The 25,903-nt window shown below is 36.2% G+C and overlaps 1 protein-coding gene across 1 annotated transcript in view; it reads left to right on the top strand.

Annotated features, from left to right (window-relative positions):
- Nucleotides 1-2,245, top strand: part of LOC137415355 (integrin alpha-M) — a 393,088-nt gene extending 390,843 nt beyond the window's left edge. The window contains exon 38 of the mRNA XM_068100954.2: nt 1,322-2,245. Coding sequence (XP_067957055.2) covers nt 1,322-1,441 — 120 coding nt within the window. The 3' untranslated portion in view covers nt 1,442-2,245. The remainder of the gene's footprint in view (nt 1-1,321) is intronic.
- Nucleotides 2,246-25,903: the final 23,658 nt, after the last annotated feature.

The following is a 25,903-nucleotide window of genomic DNA, read 5'->3' as shown; positions in this document are numbered from 1 at the left end:
GTTCTAGTTTTATATGCAGCGCTGTTGGAGATATAGAGGTGAAAAGGTTTTTGTTTTTTTCCAAGATGGCGCCCTACCACGTGACCTATGACGTCATAATTATCAATAAAAATTCTACATGAGGAGTTGCACCTATGGTGAAAATTTCCTGTCAATCGGACCGACGGTTGCAGAGAAAATCATATTTATTCTGTATGGACAAACAGACAGACACTCGAATGCAATACCCTCTCCTCTGGCGAGGGTAAAAATGGATGTTAAGTTGATGCTTCCTGTATAAATGACAAGCGACACGGTTCCTAAGGCAAAATGAATATGAAGTATGCGGTAGAGATGCATGGAAGAGTTGAAATAATAAGAAAACAAAAGGTGAATATGTGGTGAACAGGTGGTAATCAGAAGGTGACTTTTCGCACACAAACTCAGAATTACCGTCGAAGTGATGTCTGCTGTGCGATAATAAGCCAATGTAATTGCACGAAAGATCACCGAATGGCCCTGTCATCTCAGGTGCAATTTGTCAGGCGAGCGCGTGTGGGTGTGCTTGAGCAAATGGCACAGGAGAAAAGGCCAAATTGTTTATTGGTAGCCATTATCGTACATGCATGCACTGATGGTGTGCTATTTAGTTTGTTAGCAAAACATTACTGGCGTTTGCATTCTCAGTGTTTGTGTCCAAACGAAGATCCTGGGAATTGGGAGTGGCAGACGTGTTCAAATTTGGCCGGATGCCCAAGATAACGTACCAACATTGGATTATCGCCCGCACTGCTGTAGGCCCAACTGGCTATTGTCCCAATTATTTTACGCCATGTGGATGATTTGGACCAACATCGGAAGTCCTATTGTGACCATGGCAACCTTTGCCAACTTCAGTGTGCGAGCTGAGAGGGTTTGTCTATCACTCGGCAATCATCACGAAACTGTGCAGGCAACAATCCATAAATTTCAAAAGTCTTGATGCTTTCCTTGACCAGAAATTGAATTCTTATTCGCCGGTCTATGCTCCTTCTCACTTGCTGCCTGTTTGATTTCCATCAAGTGCGTCAAAGCCAGATGCAGGTGTTTATGGGTACTGGCTACCACCTACGCAACATTTTAATTCATTCCATAACTCCTTAATCTCCAAACATCATTCTGCCTCTTCTGAACAAAATTCCAGGTCAAACCACTCATCAGTTGGACTCGCTTTAACTAATTCAGTTGCATAAACGTTTGCATGTTCAGTTTTTTTTTGTGTACAAAGTCGAGGCTCATGGAGGAGCAACATAGAATCGTTGGTGTTCTTCTTGGTGTGATGATGCATAAATTGTGTCTTCAGGTGGGATTCTTCAAGCGTAACTACAAGGACAAGATGGCGGGAGATGTTGGTGCTGCGAACACGGATGACGTCGTTTCCACTACACAGTCCACCGTAAACCTCCCCGAGGGCGGCCAATAAACCACTTTCGAAACACAAGCTCTTCCAACAACTATTGAGTTTTATTTCATCAATAATTCGGCTAAAATATAACAAGTGCATGTATAATTCTAATCTGACATTTATATGTACTTACCCAGAAGAGGAGTCTTTCTGAGAAAGGAAGAAGGAGGGGAATTGTGATACAATGTACCAGAGATGCCCAGAAATGCGCAGAGCATGATTGCTTCGGCACTGTTTTTGTCCTACGTTGTGGTGTTTGTGTTCAATTTAATGCGTTCCTTCGACGGCGATCCGCGAGTCTGCGCCCTGTTGCCCGCCGTCTTGAATTTGAAGCATAACGTACTTTGTGTCGTTATTTTGAACCCAGTTTGCTTCCTCTCAACAGTTTACACAAATGTGCTGCCATGTTTTTCCTTTTTAAACCCGGTTTGCTCGACAGCTCTCTCGGTCTAATAAGAAGACATCGAGGAAGGTGTCGGCCATCTTGTCGGCCATCTTGCCTCGCCCGGCCACCTATGGACAGAAACAAAGATTGCCGTTGGCGCGATAACGGTCATTGAATGTACAGTTTGTGCTGCCGCACTCAACCCTCCATTCTCCTTCTTCCTTTCTCAAAATGATCAAATTTCTTTGTTTCTATTTTCCAACGTTGCTGTTGCTGTTGCTGTTGCTTTATTCTGCTTACAAGCTGCTGGTTTCTTCCCAATGTGGCAGAAACTGTCCGAAGATGCAAGGCAGCTTAAAAATGCACTCAATCCTTTTATGATTCTTCAAAAGTCTGAAGAGTTGGCTTTGTTCATAAATAATAACAATTATCTTGTTCATCTTTTTGTTTTTATTTAGAAGGGGGGTCGGGGGGCGGGGGGGGAAGACATTCGGGTGACAAATTGCACGACAATTGATAAATCAATCATAAATCCTGAAAATCTAATCCTCAAGAAGTGTACAGAAACATGTTGAACAATTATTTTTTAGCTTCAATCTAAAACCACTTCCTGTCTTCATAATTACTCTCGGCAAAGCAGAGGGTATTGCAATTGTGTCCGTTTGTTTGTTGCTTGTGAAAATCAAGATTTTCAAGTATATTGATTGGTTGGTCCTGTGCGTTAATTTGTCTGTTTGTCTGTTTGTATATCAATCACCGACAGGTCACCATTTTAAAACGATACTTACGAAACACCAACAAATGATCGAGTTGGTCGTAAGGATGAAGCCTATTGATTTGGAGGTCAAAAGGTCAACATCGGCCAAAGGTCAACCACCTTTTTCCAAATCTCTAAAATCCTCAATTTTTATCCGATTGACTTTAAATTTGAATTGGATTAACATATGAGTTAACTGAATTCAACCACCAACTATTTTTTGAGGTCAACATACATCACAAGGTCAACATAGGCAAAATGTCAACAACTTTTTTCAGATTTCTAAAATCCTCAATTTTCATCTGATTGACCTGGTATTTGAATAGGATTTACATATCAGCTAAATTAATTCAACCACCAACTATTTTTGAGATCAACTTAGGCCATAGGCCAAAAGGTCAACAACATTTTCAAATTTCTGAAATCCTCAATTTTCATCCGATTGACTTGAAATTTGAGTAGGATTTGCATATCAGCGAACTGAATTCAACCACCAACTATTTTTGAGATCAGCGTAGGCCAAAATGTCAACAACACAGGCCAAATATCAACAACCTTTTCGAATTTCTAAAATCCTCAATTCTCAACCGATTTACTTGAAATTTGAGTAGGATTTTCATATAAGCGAACTGAATCCAACCACCAACTATTTTTGAGGTCAACATAGGCCAATAGGTCAACCTAGGCCAAATTTCTAATATCAATTTTCGTCTGATTGACTTGAACTTTGACTAGGATTTCCATATCAGCGAACTGAATTCAACCACCAACTATTTTTGACATCAGTGTAGTCCAAAAGATCAACATGGCCAAAGGTCTTCAACCTTTTCAAATTTCTAAAATCCTCAATTTTCATCTGATTGACTTGAAATTTGAATAGGATTTTCATATCAGCTTACTGAAATCAACCACCAATTATATTTGAGGTCAACATAGGCCAAAAGATCAATATCCGCCGAATTTCTAAAATTGTCAATTTTAATCCGATCAACTTAAACTTTGAAGACGATTTGCATATCACGTCACTGAATTCAACCACAAATTATTTTTGAGGTCAAAAGGATGCTTCAGTGAGTGCCATTCTGCTTTGTTCTCTTTTGCCAAGTGTTGCTCTATGAGTGATTTTTCATTTGTCTGTCTCAATTTTTTTGATAATTATGACATCATAGGTCACGTGGTAATGGCGCCATCTTGAACGTGAGTATGCTTTTCTCTGCAATTGTTGGTCCGATTCCCAAAAATTTTCACCATAGGAGCTACTCCTGTATAATTTCTTTGACAATTATGACGTCATAGGTCACGTGGTATTGGTGCCATCTTGGAAAAAACGAAAAAACTGTGCACCTCTATATCTCTGAAACCACCCCATGGAAGAATTTGAAACATGGCACATTGTCAAGTACTCCACATGCGGAACAATGTGTATTAATGATGATGTCATTGTTGCCTTCATTTTGACGTCATAATTACGCAACAATGATGATGTCACTGTTTCCCTCATTACGACGTCATAATTAGGCAAGTAGAATGCTTGATCCGATCAGTTTGAAATTTCTTGAGCATGATATACACAATAATTGTATGACAGAATGAAATTTATGTCATCGGTCACGTGGTTCAGCAGCCGTATTGGATTGAACATAAATCTACGTCGTCAATAAGCCACAGAAACACACCACTTAATACACACCACACAAAATACACCACACAAACACTTCCTGGTGAGGGTCTGCAATCTCTGATTGCTCTTTCTTGTTCCAGTTGAAAGAATTTCCATTCGTTGCACAGCGGTGATGTGGGGCAGCTCGTCGATGTCTTGCAATACATCGTGGGTGGTTGGGAGAGCAGCAGCAAATTTTCACCCCCACTCAGTGTGATATGCTCTGTCATCTCTCCATGCTTAATTTTATTTGAAAATTCCTGCCAAGCATTCACCCTTAATTCCCAACACTTTCCTGTTTTGATGAATGCACGAGAACACGGAGAATGTGTCACCTATTTATAATGCACTCACGTTTGTGGGGTGAGGATGGATAAGTATTCTTAAATGAAGATTGAGAAAAATAAGGGAGTTTTGTAAGAGTAAAAGGAGATGGAGGACACCCGGGACTCCTACTTGTTCCTGCAGCAAGTGTATTGTCCATAAATAGACTCTCCTTCACTCCTTTTAAAATATGGCAATGCACAAGTATATTACTTGGCAGGTAAAACCCCATTACCTTAATCTTGTATTTACAACACATCAATTTGAATGTACCTCACTTATCTGGATTAAATTTATAAAAATGATGGCGAGAGCACATTAAATTCATGATTGGTTGTTCCGAATCGCCAGAACTCTCTCTCTCTCTACCTGCTTGATGGAGTGTGGAAAAGGAAAGCACTTTTACTGGTTCCAGCGTGGCCAAAAAAAAAATAAGGCAATTATTTGATACGAATTGCAATGACGTTTTTAAGAAACCATTCCATTTATTCCTAATTTATTTTCTTCCGCAAAACACCAAATCCATTGCAGATTGCCACCATTGCATCTCCTCTCCCAAGTCGGAGAGAATGATTTTTCAGCTTAAGAAGTGTGTACAAATTTCACCGACTTTGGTGTTGGAACACTTGGGTGGCCTGACATGGATATTGGATAAGCTTGCCGTCTTGAGATGAGCTGTGCCAACATATCTTGTTACACAAATGAAATGTGTTGAACTCTCTCCACTCAGCAGGCATGAAATAATCACAGCACAACAGGGAGCGCTCGGTGGCAAACTTATCCGCAAGTCATGATTAATAACAAAGCTGCGATAAGGAAAAGGCTGCAATCAAATGCTTTCGTCTTTGGAAACCATACACCTTGTGCTGTACCAGAATCAAATTTCATGCCGGTACCTGGAAGGTGTGTGTATCGTTCGTTGTTATCTCCATTTGCAGGTTTCAGGAGGTGGAACAGAGTCCTCCAAGGACCCAAAGTATCCATCTCCTCTTCGGTAAGGGATTACGGTTCATGGGCCAAGCTGTTCAACTTTTTCAGAGTTTTGTTCCAAGGTCTCTTTTCAGGATCGTCACCGAACCCCAGATTGCCTCCAGTTGTTCATTTGTGGTGATATTCCTGCGTATGGTTTCGAAAATGTCAGTGAGGTTCTTCTTCATCGTACCTGTTGCTCCAATTTATCACTGGTACAATTTCGATGCTCTTCAGCTTCCAAGATCTCTTAACCTCATTTTTGAGGTCCTGGTATTTGGTCATTTTCTTGATTTCTGCATTGTTTAGGCCAAACTCGCTGGGTACTGATGTCTCAATCATCAATGCTGTCTTTTCCTTTTTTTGCATCCCGAGAGCAGGTGACTAGTACTTTCTGTTTCTGTCTTGCAGAATCTATACTTGTCCATCTGGCTCAGTGCCGCCATCTTTTTAAATACATTGGTGTCATGTTCTTGAATTTGGGCATTTATTATGATTTGTTCACCGTCCCATTTGAGCTGAACTCTTCTTGCCATTCCAATGAGCCTTCTTTGTCTATCCACACCCTGTCCAATTCATTTTTGTTTTCCTTTTTTTTGCCATTCTCCCAGTTGTTGGTGTATATTTCTTGATATTTCTTTTTATATGTTTGTTGCTGTTTCATTTTCCTGTGAGGCATCTTCTAATCGCACCTGTTTTTGTAAATTATTTGCAAGGTGAGTTAGGGATACTTTTTCAGGTTTGTTATGTTCATGTTTGTTTACAAATTGCATCCAATAGTCTGTTGAGCATTTCACATACTCAGCTAGTCCTACACTTGTTGCTGTGTGCACCTGGTTGAGTTCCATCAGGCTGCTCCCTCCCTCTTGTCTTGTGGATGTTAAGGAGTTTTCTTGTTTTGATGTCTAACTTGTTGATTTCTGATTGGTTTCAGTTTATTATTCCGTAGCTATATTGGAACACTGGTACTGCAAGCTGGTTTATGGCTTTGATTTTGTTTCTTGGGGAGAGGTATGTTTTCAGGATCAGCTTCACTGAACGTGGCCAGGAAGCTGAACGTGGCCGCATGGTTCTATGTAGGTATTTGTTATGAAATCAAGTCGAGACCTCGTTTCCAAGATATGAGGCTTTATTTAAATCTATCCACATCTATCTATAATTCCAGTAATCTCTGTACGTCTGTACGTTTGTTTGTTTGTCTGTGACCGCTGTTTCTCGACAACTACCGGTCCGATATACTTTTAACTTGCCAGGTATATTGCTGGGGACCCGAGGATGTGCCTTTTCAAGGTTTCATATTAATCGGACAATTACTTACCGAGCTATGTCCAAAAAACGATTCAACCAATCAGAGAGCAGCGAACGATCGCGTGTGCCGAACATGGAGGACACACTCTGCCTCGGATGGCACATTTGAGAGCGTATTCATTTATTTCACGTTTGCAAACTATGTTGGCGTTAAACTATGTTTTAAAACTAATAAAACCGAATTTGCGATTCATTCGCTTTCCTGCGCGTTTGTGCACGCGATGGCGATTTCTTTACCAAACTCCGGAAGCCGTTCGCTTTGGACCAAACCATTGCATGTAAATAGAGGGGGGGGATTGTCACCGTACTCGCAAGCCGTTCGCTTTGGACCAAACCATTTCATGTAAATAGAGGGGGGGGATATAATTTTAGATATAGATATAGTACGGGCAATGCCCTAGTACCATCCAAGCACAGGACAAATTAATATTTGTGCTAGAGTAAAGATTCTACCAGAATTTCATTACCTATAAGCAAGCAAATGATTCATTCCCAGTCATACCTTTCTTGAGCATCCGCTCATAAAAGACAGCTTACTCGAGCGTCAAAATCTCCTCCTTTACTCTACACCCCGTTATATTCTCTTCTCAAGGCTATTCCATTCGAATCTTCTTCTTCATATTTCATCATATTCACCCTCCGTTAAAATACAAGCTAGTGAACAAACAAGTAAGCAACACAACAGTAACAAAGCAAAGCTCTACCAACCAAAACAAGTTGGCGGTTGGCACAATCTTCTTGCACTATTTCGATAAATCCCCTCGGTTCCAGGGTCCTCGGATTCACAAAGAGAATCATACGGAAAAGCAAACGGAAATCTGGAGTACTCGTCGACAACAGTAAGAATGTATCGGTGCCCCCCTGCTGCTGGCAACGGACCCTTGAAATCTACGTTCAAACGCTCCCACGGCTATCCAGCATGAATCAGCGTTCCCATAGATGGTTTATAAAAACTCGGTTTTACTTAGGCACACACGGAGCATGTTTTGCAAAGACGCCGGACATCATCAATAGAAAAAGGCAGATCCCTGCTTCGCACAAAATGAGCCAATCGAGTCACCCTGGGTGACGGAGCGAATCATGAATATCCCGTAAATCGCCGGTGGTCATCCCCAAACAGACAGGTCGAATAGAGTGTCTGCAGCCTGATTATCTCGTCCCGGCCGGTACACTATGTCAAAACTGAAGCCGGCTAATTCTACGCGCCAGCGAGCGATTTTTCTCATTTTTAATCTTCTGCGGATGGCGGCCGTCATACATGAAGGCCACGGACTGCTGGTCTGTGATTAACTGGAAATGTTTCCCGAGAAGGAAATGGTGCTACCGTCTGATGGCTTCCACGATCGTGCAAGCTTCATTCTCGATAGCGGAATGTTGTTTTTCACTATCAAACTGTGCGAGAAAAATGCGACCAGCCTTCCAGCTTGATTGAGGGTAGCCGCGATAGCACAGTCCGAGGCATCTGTCTCAATCATAAAAGGAATCGTCTCATCGATCAAGGTCACAACAGCATTAGCTATGTCTGTTTTCAACAGCTGAAAAGCAGTCTTCGCAGCCACGTTCAGTGGAAATATTTTGCATTCCACCAAAGGCCTTATTTTTCTCTAAAAACCCTGGTATCCACTTGGAATAATGCGTGAACAGTCCTAGTACTCTGCGCAAAGCCGCACGGTCGGTGGGAGGGGGAATTTCAAGCAAAGGTTGCAGCCGAACGGCGTCAGGTCGTATTTCCCCTCTGGTCAAGGGTACCCCAAAAGATCCACTGTTTGGACGGAATAGTTACACTTCTTTTCGTTGAAGGTCAGTCTGTATTTATTCGAGACATCCAACAACCGCCATAAATTTGAGTCATGTTCTACCTGATCGCGGCCACATACTGTGACATTATCGACATACACGAAAACATCTTTCAGTTGTTCCCTGGTTAAAATGTCATCCATCACTCATTGGAAACACACAACCCCGTTAGTGACGCCAAAGGGAATTATACGAAACTGATGCAGCCGTTGACCAGATTCGAAAGCGGTGTTAGGTCCATCATTCTCCCTGATGGGTATCTGGTGGTACTCATTCCGGAGGTCCAAAGTGCTGAATACCCAGTAGGTAGATACCTCTCTGACCATGTCATCCATCTTGGGTAGTGGGTAGGCGTCAAGTGGGGTAAACCGATTGATCGTCTGAAAATATTCAGTGACCATACGCTTCCAGTGATTCGTGTTATTGACAACGAGCACTTGAGCCCTCCAGGGCAAGCTACTAGGCTCGATTATACCCTTGCTTAGAAGCCGCTCGGTCTCGTAGGCGATAAATTGTGCATCAGGGCACGAATATCGCCTAGACTTCACAGTTATAGGGAGACAATTAGGGGTTAGGCATGGGAACAGCAGGGGGGGGTGGGCGGGGTGGGTGGTTCAATCGACATCTCTGTCAAGCTACATGCCGAGAAGCCTTTCGTGGGCTGTGCACTATTGAAACCCATCTCTAAACGCCCGTGCCTATTCAAAAAATAATGACCCAGGAGAACGTCAGAGCACAGATTCGGCAATACCATCATCTTAACGTCCGAGTACACTGTACAGTATCTCATTAGCTACCAAGTTCACCACACGGAATCATTTGGAGCTTTGCCATAGGGCAGCTGATGCCATGTACATGCGCTGAGTGGCTGGAACAGTGGGCCAGCCATGTCTGCGAACAAGATCCTGGCTGACATAACTTTCACTTCTCCCAGTGTAGATCAAAGCGTCTGCAGCTTCGCCGTTAAACACCACAGGAATCGCAGCCTTCACCAGGCCGCGAAGTGCAACCCCCAGAGCCGTCCTCGAGGTGCGCGCGCCCGTGAGCGTCGTCCGTCTGGTCTTAACTGATCGACAGACTTTGGCAAAATGCCCTTTCTTCCCACAACTATTACACATTACATCCCGAGCAGGGCATACGCTCCTAGGATGTCTGTGATTTCCGCAAAAGAAACATTTGCCTGTTATCGCAGCAGGGGTCGTGGCCGCTGTAGTAACCAAACCGCTCTCCTCGGCATCTGGATTCTCGTCGAGAAAATTGTGGCAAGTGGTGTGTGACGGACAGCTTGATCCTGCGAGTAGTGTATATATGTTGCTTCTGGGACACTCTCATTTTCCCATTCACTTACATGTTAATTTTTCCCCTCCCTCATTGCCCCGAAACACCTCTTTCTTTCACCCTGTTCTTTATGAACCTTCTAACCTTTTGACATGTTATCCTTATTCATTAGACCACTTAAACAATGGTCCTTCTGTGTGAACCTGTGATCCTTCTGACCTTATGGACCTTTTAACCTTTTACTCTTAATATCATCTGGTGAATCATCTTTGACCCACTCAAACAACGACCCCACAAATATTTGTTTATGCGTGGGAAATAATTTAATTCTCTTGCCACTCCCTTCACCATCTAATATATTAACAAAAAAGATGTTTGAGTTTGGTTCTTTATTAAGATATTTTAACTGAGCTAAGATAAAATGGTAAACCTCCCTCAATGTTCTTGTTTGAGCGCCTCCAGTGCCACATACCATTTTTAAATTAAAGTATATATTTTCCTGGCAACCATCAAAGTTTTCCGTCCACTCAAAAATATTTTCATCTTTTTTACCCAATTCACCGGTATTTAAATTAATTCTCTTATTTGTTTTGTAAATTTTTTTACCAGTTGTCTTTTCAATTATACCTATTTGATATTTTTCACATTCGTTATGTTTACCATTTATATACCAAGGTTGATTACACCTCCACTCTTTAGTCTGGTTGGTACTTGGTTCTATCATTTATATAATAGTAAAAAGGCGGCAGTAGCCCGTTAAAATCCCTAACCCCCCTTTTTAACTTATCACTTATATACTTATATAACCATAAGGGAGACTATCAATTCCATTTTCTAAAATAAACCTCTTATCATCAAAAGCCCCCAATGCTTTCTTATTCACCTCTTCTGAATATAATTTATGTTTATAACTTCTTATTCCATTAATCTTTCTAAACTCTTCTTTCTTTGTTGTTAAACAGTTATAATAATCCTTAAAGTTTATTGTTTCTTTAATGACATTTTTCTTTATGCCTTTTAACTTCTTATCAGTTTTTTCAACGTTATTCACAATGTATTTATAAGCATAAGCCTTAGACCTCAATCCCACAAATTCACTCATGACATTTCCTCCTAATTCATCCTTAAACTTTCCAATCACCTTTTTATTTTTAGAAGAGAACAACTCACTCTCTGGACTGTAATTACTAGTGTCATCGATATTAATGTCCTTTTTCATGTCTGAATAAACATCATCAGTATTAATTTGCAAAATAAAACTATCTGTATCCATATAAAGTAGATGAACATCATTTTGATATTTCTTCCTCAAGTTATTATAAAAGTAATCATACATTAATGACTTTGATAAATCAAGAATTGATGTTCCAATATAAATAGGTTTGGTCATTTCAATACTCTCTTTAATCAAATGGATCGCACAAAAGTTCTCAGTAAAGACCTCAGCTCTAGTAAAACTCGGTCTATTAATTAATTTTGATGCTTGTTTCCAAGATGTTGATAGTCTGATATTTTGTCTTTTTCTCACATTTTCCATGGTCTTACCAAAGACCGCATTATTCATCAATTTATAAAGTCTTTCTCAAAATCTGTTTTTGACCCTGTTCTTCTTTGTGTATTAAAATCAATGTACCCCTTTAACCGATGACTTTGATTGAACTTTAGAACCCTATGGATCTTCTCTATTCTTAGACCTTTTGATAAATATTGCCGCAAATTTCTTTGGTGTAGAACATAATTTTTCTTGTTATATAATGTAGTAAGTAATTTTTCTGTTGATTCACCTATATTAAATGATTGTTGATAATCACTTAACCACTCCTTCTTTGGACTTTCCTTTTCACAAGCAAATGGGAGATCTTTGTGTAGGTTATGAAGTTCCTCTGGATATTTCAAATCGACCTCAAAATAATAACCAACCTTTGAATCATCCAATTCTTTTTGTGTAGAGATACATACATCTTGTAAAACCTTTTTGTAATCTTTTTCCTTTACCCATCTAAGTTTTCCATAAGGAAGAGCCTGAGACATTGCCCAGCCATACAGGTTGTTCGCATCATAATACATCAAGTAGGAGCTCTCTACCGATGGATCATAATTTGGAATGTACTTGTTATTTGCTTTAGCATATCTCTTTGAACAGACTTGTGAAATTCCTCCTCTCTTTGCCTTTTCAATCATCAAAAGCATATCAACATCGGTTATCAAATCCAAAGCTTGTTTTGTCATTTTTAACATCGCGCTCCAAGCCAATCCAGGAGCAGTGTAATAGTGAGCAGGATCCAATCCATATCCAGAATGACAGATTGTTCTGAAAGCCTCAAACACATCAGCCAACAAAAGCACATGAGTTTTGAGGTACAAATCGTGATACTCACCAAGATTCTTAATGTTATATTTTTTCCAAACATTTTGTGCGTGTACATAATCTTTATCAGATATATGACTATTATTTAATTTGTTATAGAAATTTTCTTTTAAAGGAAGTTGTGTTTCATTGAATCTCTCAAATGAGTCCATATAGTCATAGGGGTAAATTCCCTTTTGTGTTAGAAAATCTTTATCTAAAAAATACTCTGAAAGACATGGAAACTCTTTTAGATTTTGAACCAAGTTAGCCAATGGACTTGCCATGAATTTAAATGTATCAAGAAATCTGATATGAGTAATAGGAGATGTGTGAATTGTTTTTGTGAATGAAATGTATTTCTGATCCGTGTTTGGAATTGCTGAGATACTTCCAGAAGTCTTTGAGAGTTCCTTGATAAATAGATGTGTATCATAATGAGCGTTGTTATGAAGAAAGACAGGAATGAAAGAGGGGAGTTGATAATTAATATTACAACTTTGATGAGCCGGACCTCTATATTTACCAGTGAGATGACAATGGTCTCTAACCTTTAGACCTTTACCAATTTTCTCCTCACAAATATGACAGACATTGTTTTTTATAAATTCCCTTTTTTCTTTACTTGTTAAGGACATTGGTTTATTGGTTTCTCTCATTATCTTGGTTAATCGAACACAGTCTTTTTCTAGTCGTTTCACAAACTCCTCTGGGGTATTTGAGTCTCTATACATCTCTAACTTGTTATATTTATCACCAACGGATGATTTGATATAATAACAAAAACCACAAGGAGTATGTTTTTGATATTTCTTTGTGTATGATTCTTTTGGATCTGGAGAAGCAGTATCAATTTTTTCTAAAATACTTTCAAAATCAGCATATATAACAAATGGATGTTTTATTGTTTTCTTTTCATCTTTGAATGTGATCTTTGAGTCTTTTTTAGGCATGTTGATTACCGTTGATTTATGTTCACCACAATAATTTGAATGTTTATCTAATCTTTCTTGTGTATGGAAGAAGTTAAGACAACGCATACAAATATATATTTTATTTGTTCTCTTACAGACTTGTGGTTTTATTAATTTTGTAATATCTTTGATGTATGTATAATGTGAATTTTCGTCTGAATTAAAATATAGAAGATTAATATGAGTTTGTTTACAATTGTCAGAAAGCTTTAAAACCTGAATGTTGTTTGTTTCTGTTAGACCATAAACATTAACTGATAAATTATTCAACTTTTCAAATTTAGGAATATCATTTAAAGTCATCGGAAACTTTAGATCTTTCGTATTTAATGTATTCTCATATTTTTTATAATGAGATACTCTTTCATCATGAAAATGTGGAGGATGTAAGTGTGCTAGAATAGACCAGAGAAAACATTTATTGTCTTTATTTTTGATATTGATAACTGCTTTTCTATTTTTGATAACACTGGGTAAATCAATGTAAGAAGAAGCTTTTAGAGGATCTGATTTAAGAATATGAATGTCTATGTAAATAATTTTTCCTATATTGAATCCACTTCCTACGATTGAATTATCCACATCTTGCTCTTGTTTAATAAGTTCATCATAGACTCCTGATGTTTTAAAATCTTGATATGAAGATATAAAGTGTGGCTCAGTTCTCATGTATGGTGTATCTATAACTCCTTCGTCCTTTGTCATTTCTAATTTTACTCCCATATAAAATTTAAGTGGTTTCATTTCTTTTAGTGTTTTTTCAATCAACGTTTGAACAGCAGGTTTAACTATTTCTACAGCATCAACTATAGACTCTGGTTCAGGAGGTTTGAAGTTAAAGACTCTTATTTTAATATGTCCTTTGAATGCACCATCAGAGTTTTTAATAGTAAACAATTTTGACAAGTGTTTGTTAGTTTTAAGATGGGCTTTAAACCCCTTCTTGAGGATGGTTGTTTTACAGACCTTACAATGTTTTGTTTTAGGTGGAAGAGGGGAAAGTTTGTTAAGAATGTTGTATGTATGTTTTGCGGTGAGAATATGTTGTTTATAATATTTTACTTCCTTCTCGCAAGTATCACAATAAACCATATTTATAGCGTGAGAAAACGTGGTGTTTTATATATATCACTGTGCTTAAAATAAAACACTTTTGAGCTTTACAGCTCCGTTTTATATATATCGCTGTGCTTAAACTAAAACACTTTTTCACTCAGAATCATCGAAGTCATAACTATCACATGAATACTCAGAATCATACTCAGAGTCATCAATAAAGCTACTCTCATAACTATCATTTGAGCACAAACTATTAGTATCATAACTATCATCTGTGTTCAATGAAATACTATCATCACCATCGTCCGAGTTCAATGAAATACTATCATCACTGTCGTCCGAGTTCAATGAAATAGTAAAATCTTCACTGCTGTAATGACTCATATTTAATTAGCAGAAAAAATCTTTCCATCTATACCAATATACTTTCTTTCATTAACGGATTCAATCTCTACATTTTTAATATCAAAAGTTATCTTTAAATAATCTCTAACTATCATAGAACGAAATGACATTTCACCAGAAATATTAACATCATTCATTTTACTTAGATCTACACCCTTTGGATTATTAAAGTAAATACAAATTTCTCCACGAGTATTGTTGATGGTCTTATCATTCTTTTTCAAAGTATCGTGGTCAATCACTTTTTCAAGCTTTGAATAAATTGCCAGGAGTAGAGGAGAAACTTTTGTTAGATTTACTTTAATGGATGTCTTTCCAGGTATAGTTAGAGCTCTTCCTTTAAATGAAATAGAGGGGCTCATGTTATTTTCCATAACTGGTTTTACCCAAAAATTTCCATATTTATCTTTGTTCAATTTAACATCTTTGACATATTTTTCTATATCTTTCACCGAAGTAGAGATTGATTGAAATTTGTCTTTTGTGCTTTGAAACATTGTATTTATTAATGAATAAACTTGCATTTAGTTTAAGTAAAAATTTACCACATAAATATGATAAGTTCTGAAGGATATTTAGAATTTCCAGACTCTCCATATGATAAATTAGAGAATTGTCCGGCTTGTGATAGAGTGGGGCTTAATGATGAGGATTCATATAAACAATGTTTATTCTGTGATTATATTCTAATTAATGATAATAAGAAATATAAAAAAACATATAACTCTTTTAAATTAGAACCAAAAATGAATTACTTTACAAGATTAATAAGAGAGATGAATGTTAAGCATTATGGTGATAATACACCATTTCTTACAAGGAAAGAGACTCTTTGTATTGAGGAAATGTATAAGGGTTTAATGATATTTATTATTCAAAATAATTTTAATGGAAATGTTAATACAAGATACTACATAAATAAAATAATGAATTATTTTTAAATTAAACCCGAACTCAGGATAAAATATAGAGTTTCTAAAATAGCTCAAAAAAAGTTGGATGACTTGTTTTCCAAATATATAAATGAATGATTTTTTACCCGTTTGGGAAAATAAGATAAAATTTAATAACCATAAAAACATTCCAAATTCATTGAGATGTCTAATAGTTGGTTCAAGCGGATGTGGAAAAACCTGTTTGCTTTTAAAGATGCTCCTTATCCCCAACTTTTTAGATTATGATAATTTAATAATTTTTACGAAGTCAAGTTTTCAACCCGAGTATCAACTACTCTCGGAGGGTTTTAATGCGGGTCTTAAAAAGGAAGACATTATCGGTTTATTTAAACTTCAAAACAAACTAAATGATTATAATATTGAAGATATAATACAATTATTTTGTGATACACAGAAATCAAAATCGAAACCAAAACCCATAACTTGTATTCTCAGTGATAATACGGATGATATACCTTCACCTCAAGATTTAGAAAAATCAAAAAAGAACCTCGTCATCTTTGATGATTGTGTTAATGAGAGAAACCAAACAGTAATGGATAGCTAATATACAAGAGGGAGACATTCTTCTTGTAATTGTATATATCTTAGTCAATCATATTTTCAACTCCCTCGACGCTCAATAAGAAACAATGCCAATACTTTTATTTTATTTAAGTTAAATTCAATAGATGTAAATAATTTTTGGAGAGATAATTGCTCTACGTTATATAGTAAAAAAGAATTTGAAAATTATATGAAACACACGATTGAAAAATATAAATATATTGTTGTGAAACAAGATGAGATATTAAAGGATGTATTTTTATTTTAAACATAATTACATATATAAATGATAACTATTATTATTAATCTTGTGGGTAAATCTGCTTCAGGAAAGAACTTTCATAAATCTAAACTCTTGAATAGTAAAAATGAAAAGATTGTAAGTTTTTTTTAAAAACACCCTATGATTCGTTTTGTGAGTACTACAACCAGAGCAAAGCGACCAGGAGAAGTAGAAGGGAAAGATTATTACTACATTTCAATGGAGGAACATATGCGATTGAGGAACGAAGGTCAAATATTTGAGGAGGTCTCTCTTGGTTCTACAAAATATTCACATTGTAAGAGTGAGTTAAATAAAGTAAAATCTAATGGTCTTGGGATTTTAGAAACTAATCCTGAAGGAATGAGACAAATTATTAAACAATTGTGTGGTGATGGAGTTAAGATTTTATCATTCGGTTTTGATATCGATGAGGAGACTCAACGCAAACGTATGAAAAGCAGAGATACAAGTATTAGTGAAGAAGAAATAACAACTCGTATTAATACCAATAAAGAATTTGATGAAATATTTAAAGAAAAGGATTTATTTCAACACATTTACTATAATGATGAAGAAAAGGAAAATTTTCCCATTGACCTTTACAATTCATTAAATGATATTTTTCAATACTAAATGAATGCCGAAGAAAGAGAAAGAAAGTTTAAGGAACATCAACAATTAGTTTCAAAAGTTGTTAAACAACAGGAAGAGATAAAGAAGAAACGGAGACAGAAACTAACTGGTGAAGAAGCCTTTGAAAGAAAACAAGAGAAATTTTTTTAACCGCTTTTAAAAACTCAACACCCTACAGTTCCCACGGTAGAATTTACTCCGAAAAAACTTCAAATGCTCAAAGATTTTAGTCAGATAACAAAACAAGAACTTGGAAAATTAGAATATAATGATGAAGAATTATTTCAGAAACTTGAGGAGGTAAATCAACCCCCTAATTATGTAGTGGAAGCTCTTCAAAACAATGAATATTTGGCAGATTCAAAAACCAGAGCAGGTCTCATTCCAACAGAAGAACCAGCAGTGTTCCATCTTGTGGAAGAAAAGGTATTGATATTTAATGATGAATTGATGTTCTTGAGTTCTACTCAACCAAATGTTAAATTAACTCCAAGATTAATGTTTCTTCTAACAAACCCCAGATTCAGCGGTTCAAAATATTTTGAGGAACCACTTGATATGGAAAGAGAGGAAGATAGGGTATATATTGAGTTGCTAAATGCACTTGATTATGGAGTTTCTGTTTCTGGTAAAAGTAAAAAGAATGAGAAGGAGAAACATATTATTGATGCTTTAAGTAAGCTTGGTTCAGGTGTTAGTTTTCTTCCAAATGACCCATCACAATTAGTTAATAGGCTATTATTGTTGTTAGGTAGTAAGAAGGCTGGAAACAACAATTGTTTTAATGAATCCTCAGCCATTTTAGATCAGTTGATGAACATGAAAATAATTAATAAATGTCAATACAAAGATATTTTATTAGATATTAAATAAGATGAGAAGCACAATTCTTAGTTTTAATTTCACAACGAGCGATTACACAGCTTCATTCCCTTACCCACTACAACTTGACCCCCTTACCTCATATGAGGCATCTTTGTTGTCAATGGAAACTTACAATACCCTTTTTAATATCACAGAGAAAAACAACAAGTTTAGTTATAATCCAGGAAGTGGATATAAAACTATAACCGTTTCACCTGGAGCTTACGAGATTTCTCAAATATCTTCAGAAGTCTCTCGCCTTATGAAAGAAAAAGGTGATGAACCAAAAAATATTGTAATAGATATTCAAAAACACACTTCAAAATCAACTATTAAACTTAAAAATAATTATAAAGTTGATTTCACGATTGAAAATTCGTTTAGAGAGCTATTGGGTTTCTCTTCAAAAAAGATTGAAAATAACGGGACGTTTTACAGTGATAATGTTATCCAAATATCCTCCGGTATAAATTCAGTATTAATTCATTGTGATTTGATTGATGGTGCTTATAACGATGGAATAAGAACAAATACAATATTTTCATTCAGTGCATACTCAACCCCGATTGGTTATAAATTTAATATGGAACCAAAAAATCTTGTCTATTTACCTGTGTCAGGAAAAACCATATACAGAGTAAATTTTAGGATAACCGACCAAGATAATCGTATGATATCCTTTAATGATGAAATTATATCCATCAGAATTCACCTACGTGAAGTTTTTCAATAAATAAATAATGGTTATTGTGAGAAAACATGAGTTGGGAAAATATAAAATAATTACAGGGGAGGGCATGTACCTTTCACCATACTATACAAGGTATGTGGGTAAAGGATACTATAAACCTAAGAGACAACGAGGTGTAGGTCATCAATTTCGAAATAAAGGAGATGGGATAATTGATACTCTAATGGGTATTGGTTCAACCATCCTTAAACATAAAGACCTAATTGGTTCAACTGCTTCTGCCGTGGGCTCCGTTGCGGGTGCTATAAAGAGTATAAAAGATGCTCAAAAGGAGTCTCATAAATTACAAGCAATCAAAGAAATAAAAAAGGTAAAACTCAACTATCTTCACAAGAACGACAAAAAATCATTAAAATACTTGGGTCAGGGTTTCAACGATTTTAATACTATATAAATACAAGTATGGAAGCGATTGATAGTATCTATGATTTGGATGATACAATTATCATTTCAAACTCCACAAAAAAGGAAGACTATTTTAAGGTAAATGCTATAACAGGAACAGACTGGAATTCAAACGGAACAAAAAGTTTTGAAATAAATAATCAACAAACTTACTTGAATATAGCTGATAGTTTCTTGCTGTGTAAATTTAAATTCACTAAGGCTGCGAATAATACTAATGCTACACTCGTAAATGATTTCTTCTGGAAAATGTTTGATAGTGTTCGCCTGTATATTGGAACACAAGAGGTTGAAGCGGTTGATTATGTCTCTGCTACATCTGAAATGATGAAATTTACACTATATTCGTTTGGTGATAGAATGGGTAAGGGAGCTGTTGAAGGTTTTATTCCTGATATGTCAACGGGTACAAACACAGACCCTGGTTATAGTCAAAGGAAGGCAATGTATAATGATGACACAAAACCAGAGAATAGTTTTACCGTAGCAGTACCTCTGAAAGGTATATTTGGATTTTGTGATTATGACAAAGTTTTGTATGGTCTTAAAATTAGATTTCAACTACAAAGGAATGATAATGTAAATAGGTTGCTTTTTGGGGTTGAAAATGCTTTTGGAGACGACAATAAATTTGTTATTAATGATTTGTGTTGGTATATCAGTGAATATACTCCTAATCTTAAAACGGAAGAGATGTTAAATAGAAGACTTAACTCAAAGAAACCGCTAAATGTATCATACCTTAAAAGAAGATGTCAACACGTTAAACTGGAACACACTACCTACACTTGGAATTTGGGTGTTCTTCAAGGAAAGCCACGATACCTCTGGCTCATTTTTAAAAAACCAGATGGAGAGGACGGTACTAATAAGAATAATGCGCTGAGTGATAATGCTAAGGTGAAACAACTTCGGGTTTCTCTTGATGGCACATTTTATCCGCGAGATAGATTGGAAATTGATTGGGAAAAAAATGATTATGCGGAAGCCTACAAGTCCTACCAAAAGGTGTGTGAAAGTAATGGTAATAATGATCCTATTTTGGATATGGTTGCGTTTCAAAAACTTTATACAATCTACGCAATTGACCTGAGTTCTCAAAAGGAAACTATAAAGTCTAATCGAGTGGATACTTCTCTATACATTGAAAGAGGGGAGAGTGAAGAGGTTAATGCATATTGTTTGCTTTTGGAGGAAACAGAATTACAGATTAATACAGATAATGGTGTTATGATTAATATCACATAGGTTTTTTCTCATAAAGAAATGGTTGGGGTATATGTTAAACAAATCAATCTTAATAAATTAACATCTTGTATTCAAAATCAAAAGCCTTGTATTATTAATGTTAATACAATTCAAAGAAAAGGAGCTGTAAGAATTGATGTTTTACTCACACACACACAAGTAAAAACACTAAATGATACTGGTTCACTTAAAATTAAAATGACAAAACCTATGTTAAAGAAATATTCAATAGACGAGTCAAGAGGAGGATTTCTCCCATTTCTAATTCCTTTATTTGCTGGTTTAAGTGCGGCGGGAGCATTGACTGGTGGTATTTCAGCAGCGGTAAAAACTGCTAACGAAAGGAAGGCACAACTAAAAGCTCAAAAAGAATTGGAAAGACATAACAAGGAGTTGGAGAAACAAATTAGTGGAAGTGGTGTAATTGTAGATTTTGCTCAAAAACTTGAAAGTCTACCTGATAAAGCTAGATTGTTGGTTGGAGATATGCTTTCCTCTATCGCTCAAGCGGGTGTTAAACTAACTAAACGGGGTAATGGATTGTATCTTTCTCATAAATAAATGGATAAATGGTTTAAACAATTTGGAAAGAATACAACGTCAAATATAGAACTAGCTAAGTATTGTAAAACACTAAAAATTGATAATGTGGTTATTTGTATGAGAGATGAATTAATACATATAAATAAGAATACAAAGAATATTATTATGAATTTTGACACACAGAATGGTTCTCATTGGGTTTGTATTCATAATAGTCAGGATAAATATTATTTTGATAGTTATGGTATGCCACCACCTGTTGAAGTAATACAATTCTTACAGAATGGTGTTTATCAAACATTTCAAGTTCAAGAAATTAATTCTAAATGTTGTGGTCAATTATGTTTATATGTATTATTTCAACTCAACAATAATGAAAATTTTTATGATATCATTTTTAATCTAATATAAATGACATGTTGGAAAAGATGGTTCTATCTTTGGAAAATCCTCTCAGGATATTGATTTATCAAATTATTATACAAAGGCACAGGCTGAACGACAAAAATATAGTGTAAGTAAAAATATTAATATGAAGAATACTTATAAATTAATCAATTATCCAAACCCTACAGATGCGAATGACTTAATTAGATTAAGTGATTTATCACAATATATATTTTTAAAGAAAACAGCACATTTTGTTAAACAAGTAAAATTTACAACCACAACACCTGGTTATACTGACCATACACCTTTCCTCATTGAATTTAACTACCTGCTTACAATTGAATTTTATAAAGAAGGACATATAGTTAATATGCGAATTAATAAATGGGGGTATGATATGCCTGATTTAGGGTATAATTGGTCTTTTTCAATAAACATAGAAGACCTACATGATTTTAATCAGTCTCGTAAAGAAGAATATTATCCACTTGGTGAGGATAAGGATTTATGTGGAAGTACAATTAATAAACAACAAATACATGGTTTTAAGAAAAGAAAAATATATGATAGTATAGCGATGGTTAGCATGACAAAGAAGGAAGGTCATGAGATAAGGATAGAAAGCCAAGGAATACAAACCAATTTGGTAGTGGGAAGATGGGGTGGTATTACCTGTCATAATATTAATCTCACATATATTTCTGATACATAAATGGCAGGAAGAAGACTACAAGAGAATTATAATTTTTGTATTCAAGGATACCTACAAGAAAAGGGTGCTCGGTATTACATACCTTATGATTTGGAGCATATACATGGGAATTTTGTCATTAAAAACTGGCCTTATACTGATATTGTTAAACCCACAAATAGAGACTTGTTTAAAATATTAAATAAAAATGAACTTCTCAAAGTTATGAAATATAAAACTCTTTTAGAAATCGTCAACAAATCTTATTGGTATCCTATTATGAGAAAAATAATTATAGATACAAGAATATCTCAAAATCCAGATGAGTATATGTATAATATTCTTTGGGGTTCAAACTCAAGGGTAGCAAGGGATGAGGAAGGAGTTGAAGAAGAGAAGGAGGAAAGAAAGAAAAAGGAGAAGAAGGAAAGGGAGAGGGAGGAGAAGGAGGAGAGGGAGAAAAAGGAGGAGGAGAGGGAGAAAAAGGAGAAGGAGGAAGGAGAGAAAAGGGAGAAGGAGGAAAGAGAGAAAAAGAAGGAGGAGAGGGAAAAAAAGGAGAGGGAGGAAAGGGAGCAAAGAGAGGGAGGAAAAATATAAAAAGATGGAAATCAGTGAGATTCGTAAAAGATTGAGTGTATTACAGCAAATAAATCAATCTCAATGCACCGAAGAGGAAATTAAAGAATTAACAACTCTTATGAAGATAATGGTTTCAAAAATAACAACGTCAATGTCTTCAATTTCAGGGAGGAGATTTAAACGAGAAAGTGGTGAAGAAGAAGAAGAAGAAGGAAAAGATTATGTGATTGATGATGTTGGTGTCATTGACTTTAGTTAGTTTTTATTTGTAAATAAATGGAGGAGAGAGTGAAGGCATTCCTTAGGATTCTTTATGTTTTAAAAATTAAGATAGAAATGTATATGTTAAAAACCAAAAAGGTTTTGATACTCTGTCGGAATTTTTCTGATAAATAAATATGAGTTATTGTCTCAAATGTAAAAAGAAAACTAAATCTAAAAATATCTCATGTTAAAACTAAAAATAATAGAGTTTATCAAAAAGGAATATGTCAAGTGTGTGGCTCTAAAAAGTGCCAATTCATCTCACCTAAAAGAGGAGGAGATATACAAAAGTTTCTGTCAGGAAGTAAATTTACAACAACTGGAATTCCAGGGGAATTACACCTTCCAGGGTATTCTTTCTGTGGTCCAGGAACAAACCTGGATAAAAGATTAGATGAGGCTGACAATCCTAAACCTTGGTCTAAACCTACAAATAGGGTTGACGAAGTGTGTATGAAGCATGATATTGCTTATGGGAAAACCACTACGTTGACTGAAAAACATAAAGCCGACAGCGAAATGTTGTATAATTTGTCTTTGATACAAAATCCAACGTTGAGAGAGAAAGTTGATAGGTTTATTGTGAGAAATTTGATAAACGCTAAATTGAAACTTGGTCTTGGTTATTCCTCAAAAAACTATTAGGCTCTAATGATGTTATCAAGACTGAGGAGCTTTTGGCTGAAGAATTACACAAACCTATAATCACAAAGTTTAAAAGAAGGAAGGTTTATTCTAAATACACCGACCACATATGGTCCGCTGATTTAATTGAATTGAATAATGACAGGGGATACAGGTATGCGTTAACCGTTATTGATTTGAGGAGTAGATTTGCCTGGGTTGTTCCGTTGAAAAACAAGAGAGGTAATACTCTCTCAACTCTCTCAATGTTAGCCTTTAAGCTAATATTTGATAGGGATAAAAGGAAACCAAAGAAGTTATGGACTGATGAGGGAACAGAGTTCTATAACAAAATATTTATGAAATTTCTTAAGGGGGAGGATATTAAATTATACAGCACCTTTAATGAAGGAAAGGCAGTTGTTATTGAGCGTTTTAATCGTACTTTAAAAGAAAAATTATATAAAAAATTCACACAACTCGGTTCTCAACAATGGGTGTATTTAATCCAGAATATTGTTGATAATTACAATAATACAGTTCATTCATCAACAAAATCAAAACCATCAGAAACATTTACAAAATTAAAATATGAAATGGGGATTAATTTGAAAAAACCCAAGTTCAAAGTTGGTGATATGGTAAGAATATACAAATGGAAAAGCCATTTTGAAAAAGGTTATACACAAAAATGGACTCGTGAATTATTTAAAATCATTGATGTAATGGATACAGTCCCTTGGACTTACAAATTATATGATATGAATGGGGAAGAAATCTTGGGTTCATTTTACTCACAAGAATTACAAAAAACAAAACTGATAAGCCATTAAACAACAACCATCCATATATTAGTGATAAGATAATGGGGTTAGGGATTTTAAGGGCTACCGCCGCCTTTTTTATGAATAAATAAATGATAGAACCAAGTATTAACCAGACTAAAGGGTGGAGGTGTAATCAACCTTGGTATATAAATGGAAAACATAATGAGTGTGAGAAATATCAAATAGGTATAATTGAAAAGACAACTGGTAAAAAAATTTACAAAACAAATAAGAGAATTAATTTAAATACCGGTGAATTGGGTAAAAAAGATGGAAATATTTTTGAGTGGACGGAAAACTTTGATGGTTGCCAGGAAAATATATACTTTAATTTTAAAATGGTATGTGGCACTGGAGGCGCTCAAACAAGAACATTGAGGGAGGTTTACCATTTTATCTTAGCTCAGTTAAAATATCTTAATAAAGAACCAAACTCGAACATCTTTTTTGTTAATATATTAGATGGTGAAGGGAGTGGCAAGATAATTAAATTATTTCCCACGCATAAACAAATATTTGTAGGGTCGTTGTTTGAGTGGGTCAAAGATGATTCACCAGATGATATTAAGAGTAAAAGGTTAAAAGGTCCATAAGGTCAGAAGGATCACAGGTTCACACAGAAGGACCATTGTTTAAGTGGTCTAATGAATAAGGATAACATGTCAAAAGGTTAGAAGGTTCGTAAAGAACAGGGTGAGAGAAATAGAGGTGTTTAGGGGCAATGAGGGAGGGGAAAAATTAACATGTAAGTGAATGGGAAAATGAGAGTGTCCCAGAAGCAACATATATACACTACTCCTGCAGCTGACACAACGTCTGAGCGTTTCTCGGCGGTAGCAGCGTTTGCTGTCAGATAAGGTCGTCCGTATGTCTCCGATCGAGTCTGGGCCAGCTGCAAAACTCGGGCTCGTTCGTACGTAGCCTGAAAGATCATAGTCTCGGTCTCTAGCAGCCGCTGACGGATGGCCAGAGATAAGAGACCAGCAATGCAAGCATCTCACATTAGATCATTGAGGGCCTGCAGATCCAGCAGTCCATAGTCCTTACCGAGTTGTCGTATCTCTTGCGTGTACTGCTCCAAAGTCTCAGTAGCCTCTTGCCTGCGTGTAGCGAGCAAATGTCGTGCGTAAATAGTGCTACGTGATTTTACATAGAGAGCTCACAGTGCCGCTCCAGAATCGGCATAGGTTTCACAGTGGGAGAAATAGTCATCGACATCGCATCTTCTGTTGTTTCGCGGCTTCGGGCAAGGCTCGCATGTAGAGCTCTAGGGACCTGATCCAGTGGGTCCAGCGTCACCCAGGATTGCTGGCATTGGGATCGCCGTCGAACCTCTCCGGTTTGAGAAACTTGTCCATGGCACTCGAGTGTTGAGATAGATTTCAATAAATTGTTATGAAATCAAGTCGAGACCTCGTTTCCCAGATATGAGGCTTTATTGAAATCTATCTCCACATACCCGACAAGCACAGGACTAAGAATAATATTAGTACAAGAGAAAGATTCCACCAGCATTTCATTACCTATAAGCACGCAAATGATTCATTCCCAGTCATACCTTTCTCGAGTGTCCGCTCACAAAAGACAGGTACGAAACCCAAATCTCCTCCTTTACTCGACACCCCGTTATA

This window comes from Myxine glutinosa, chromosome 14 (genome assembly GCF_964187855.1).
Source record: "Myxine glutinosa chromosome 14, kmMyxGlut1.1, whole genome shotgun sequence".
Lineage (NCBI taxonomy): Eukaryota > Metazoa > Chordata > Myxini > Myxiniformes > Myxinidae > Myxine > Myxine glutinosa.
Note: the sequence above shows the minus strand (reverse complement) of the source record. Positions and strands in the feature narration are given on the sequence as shown.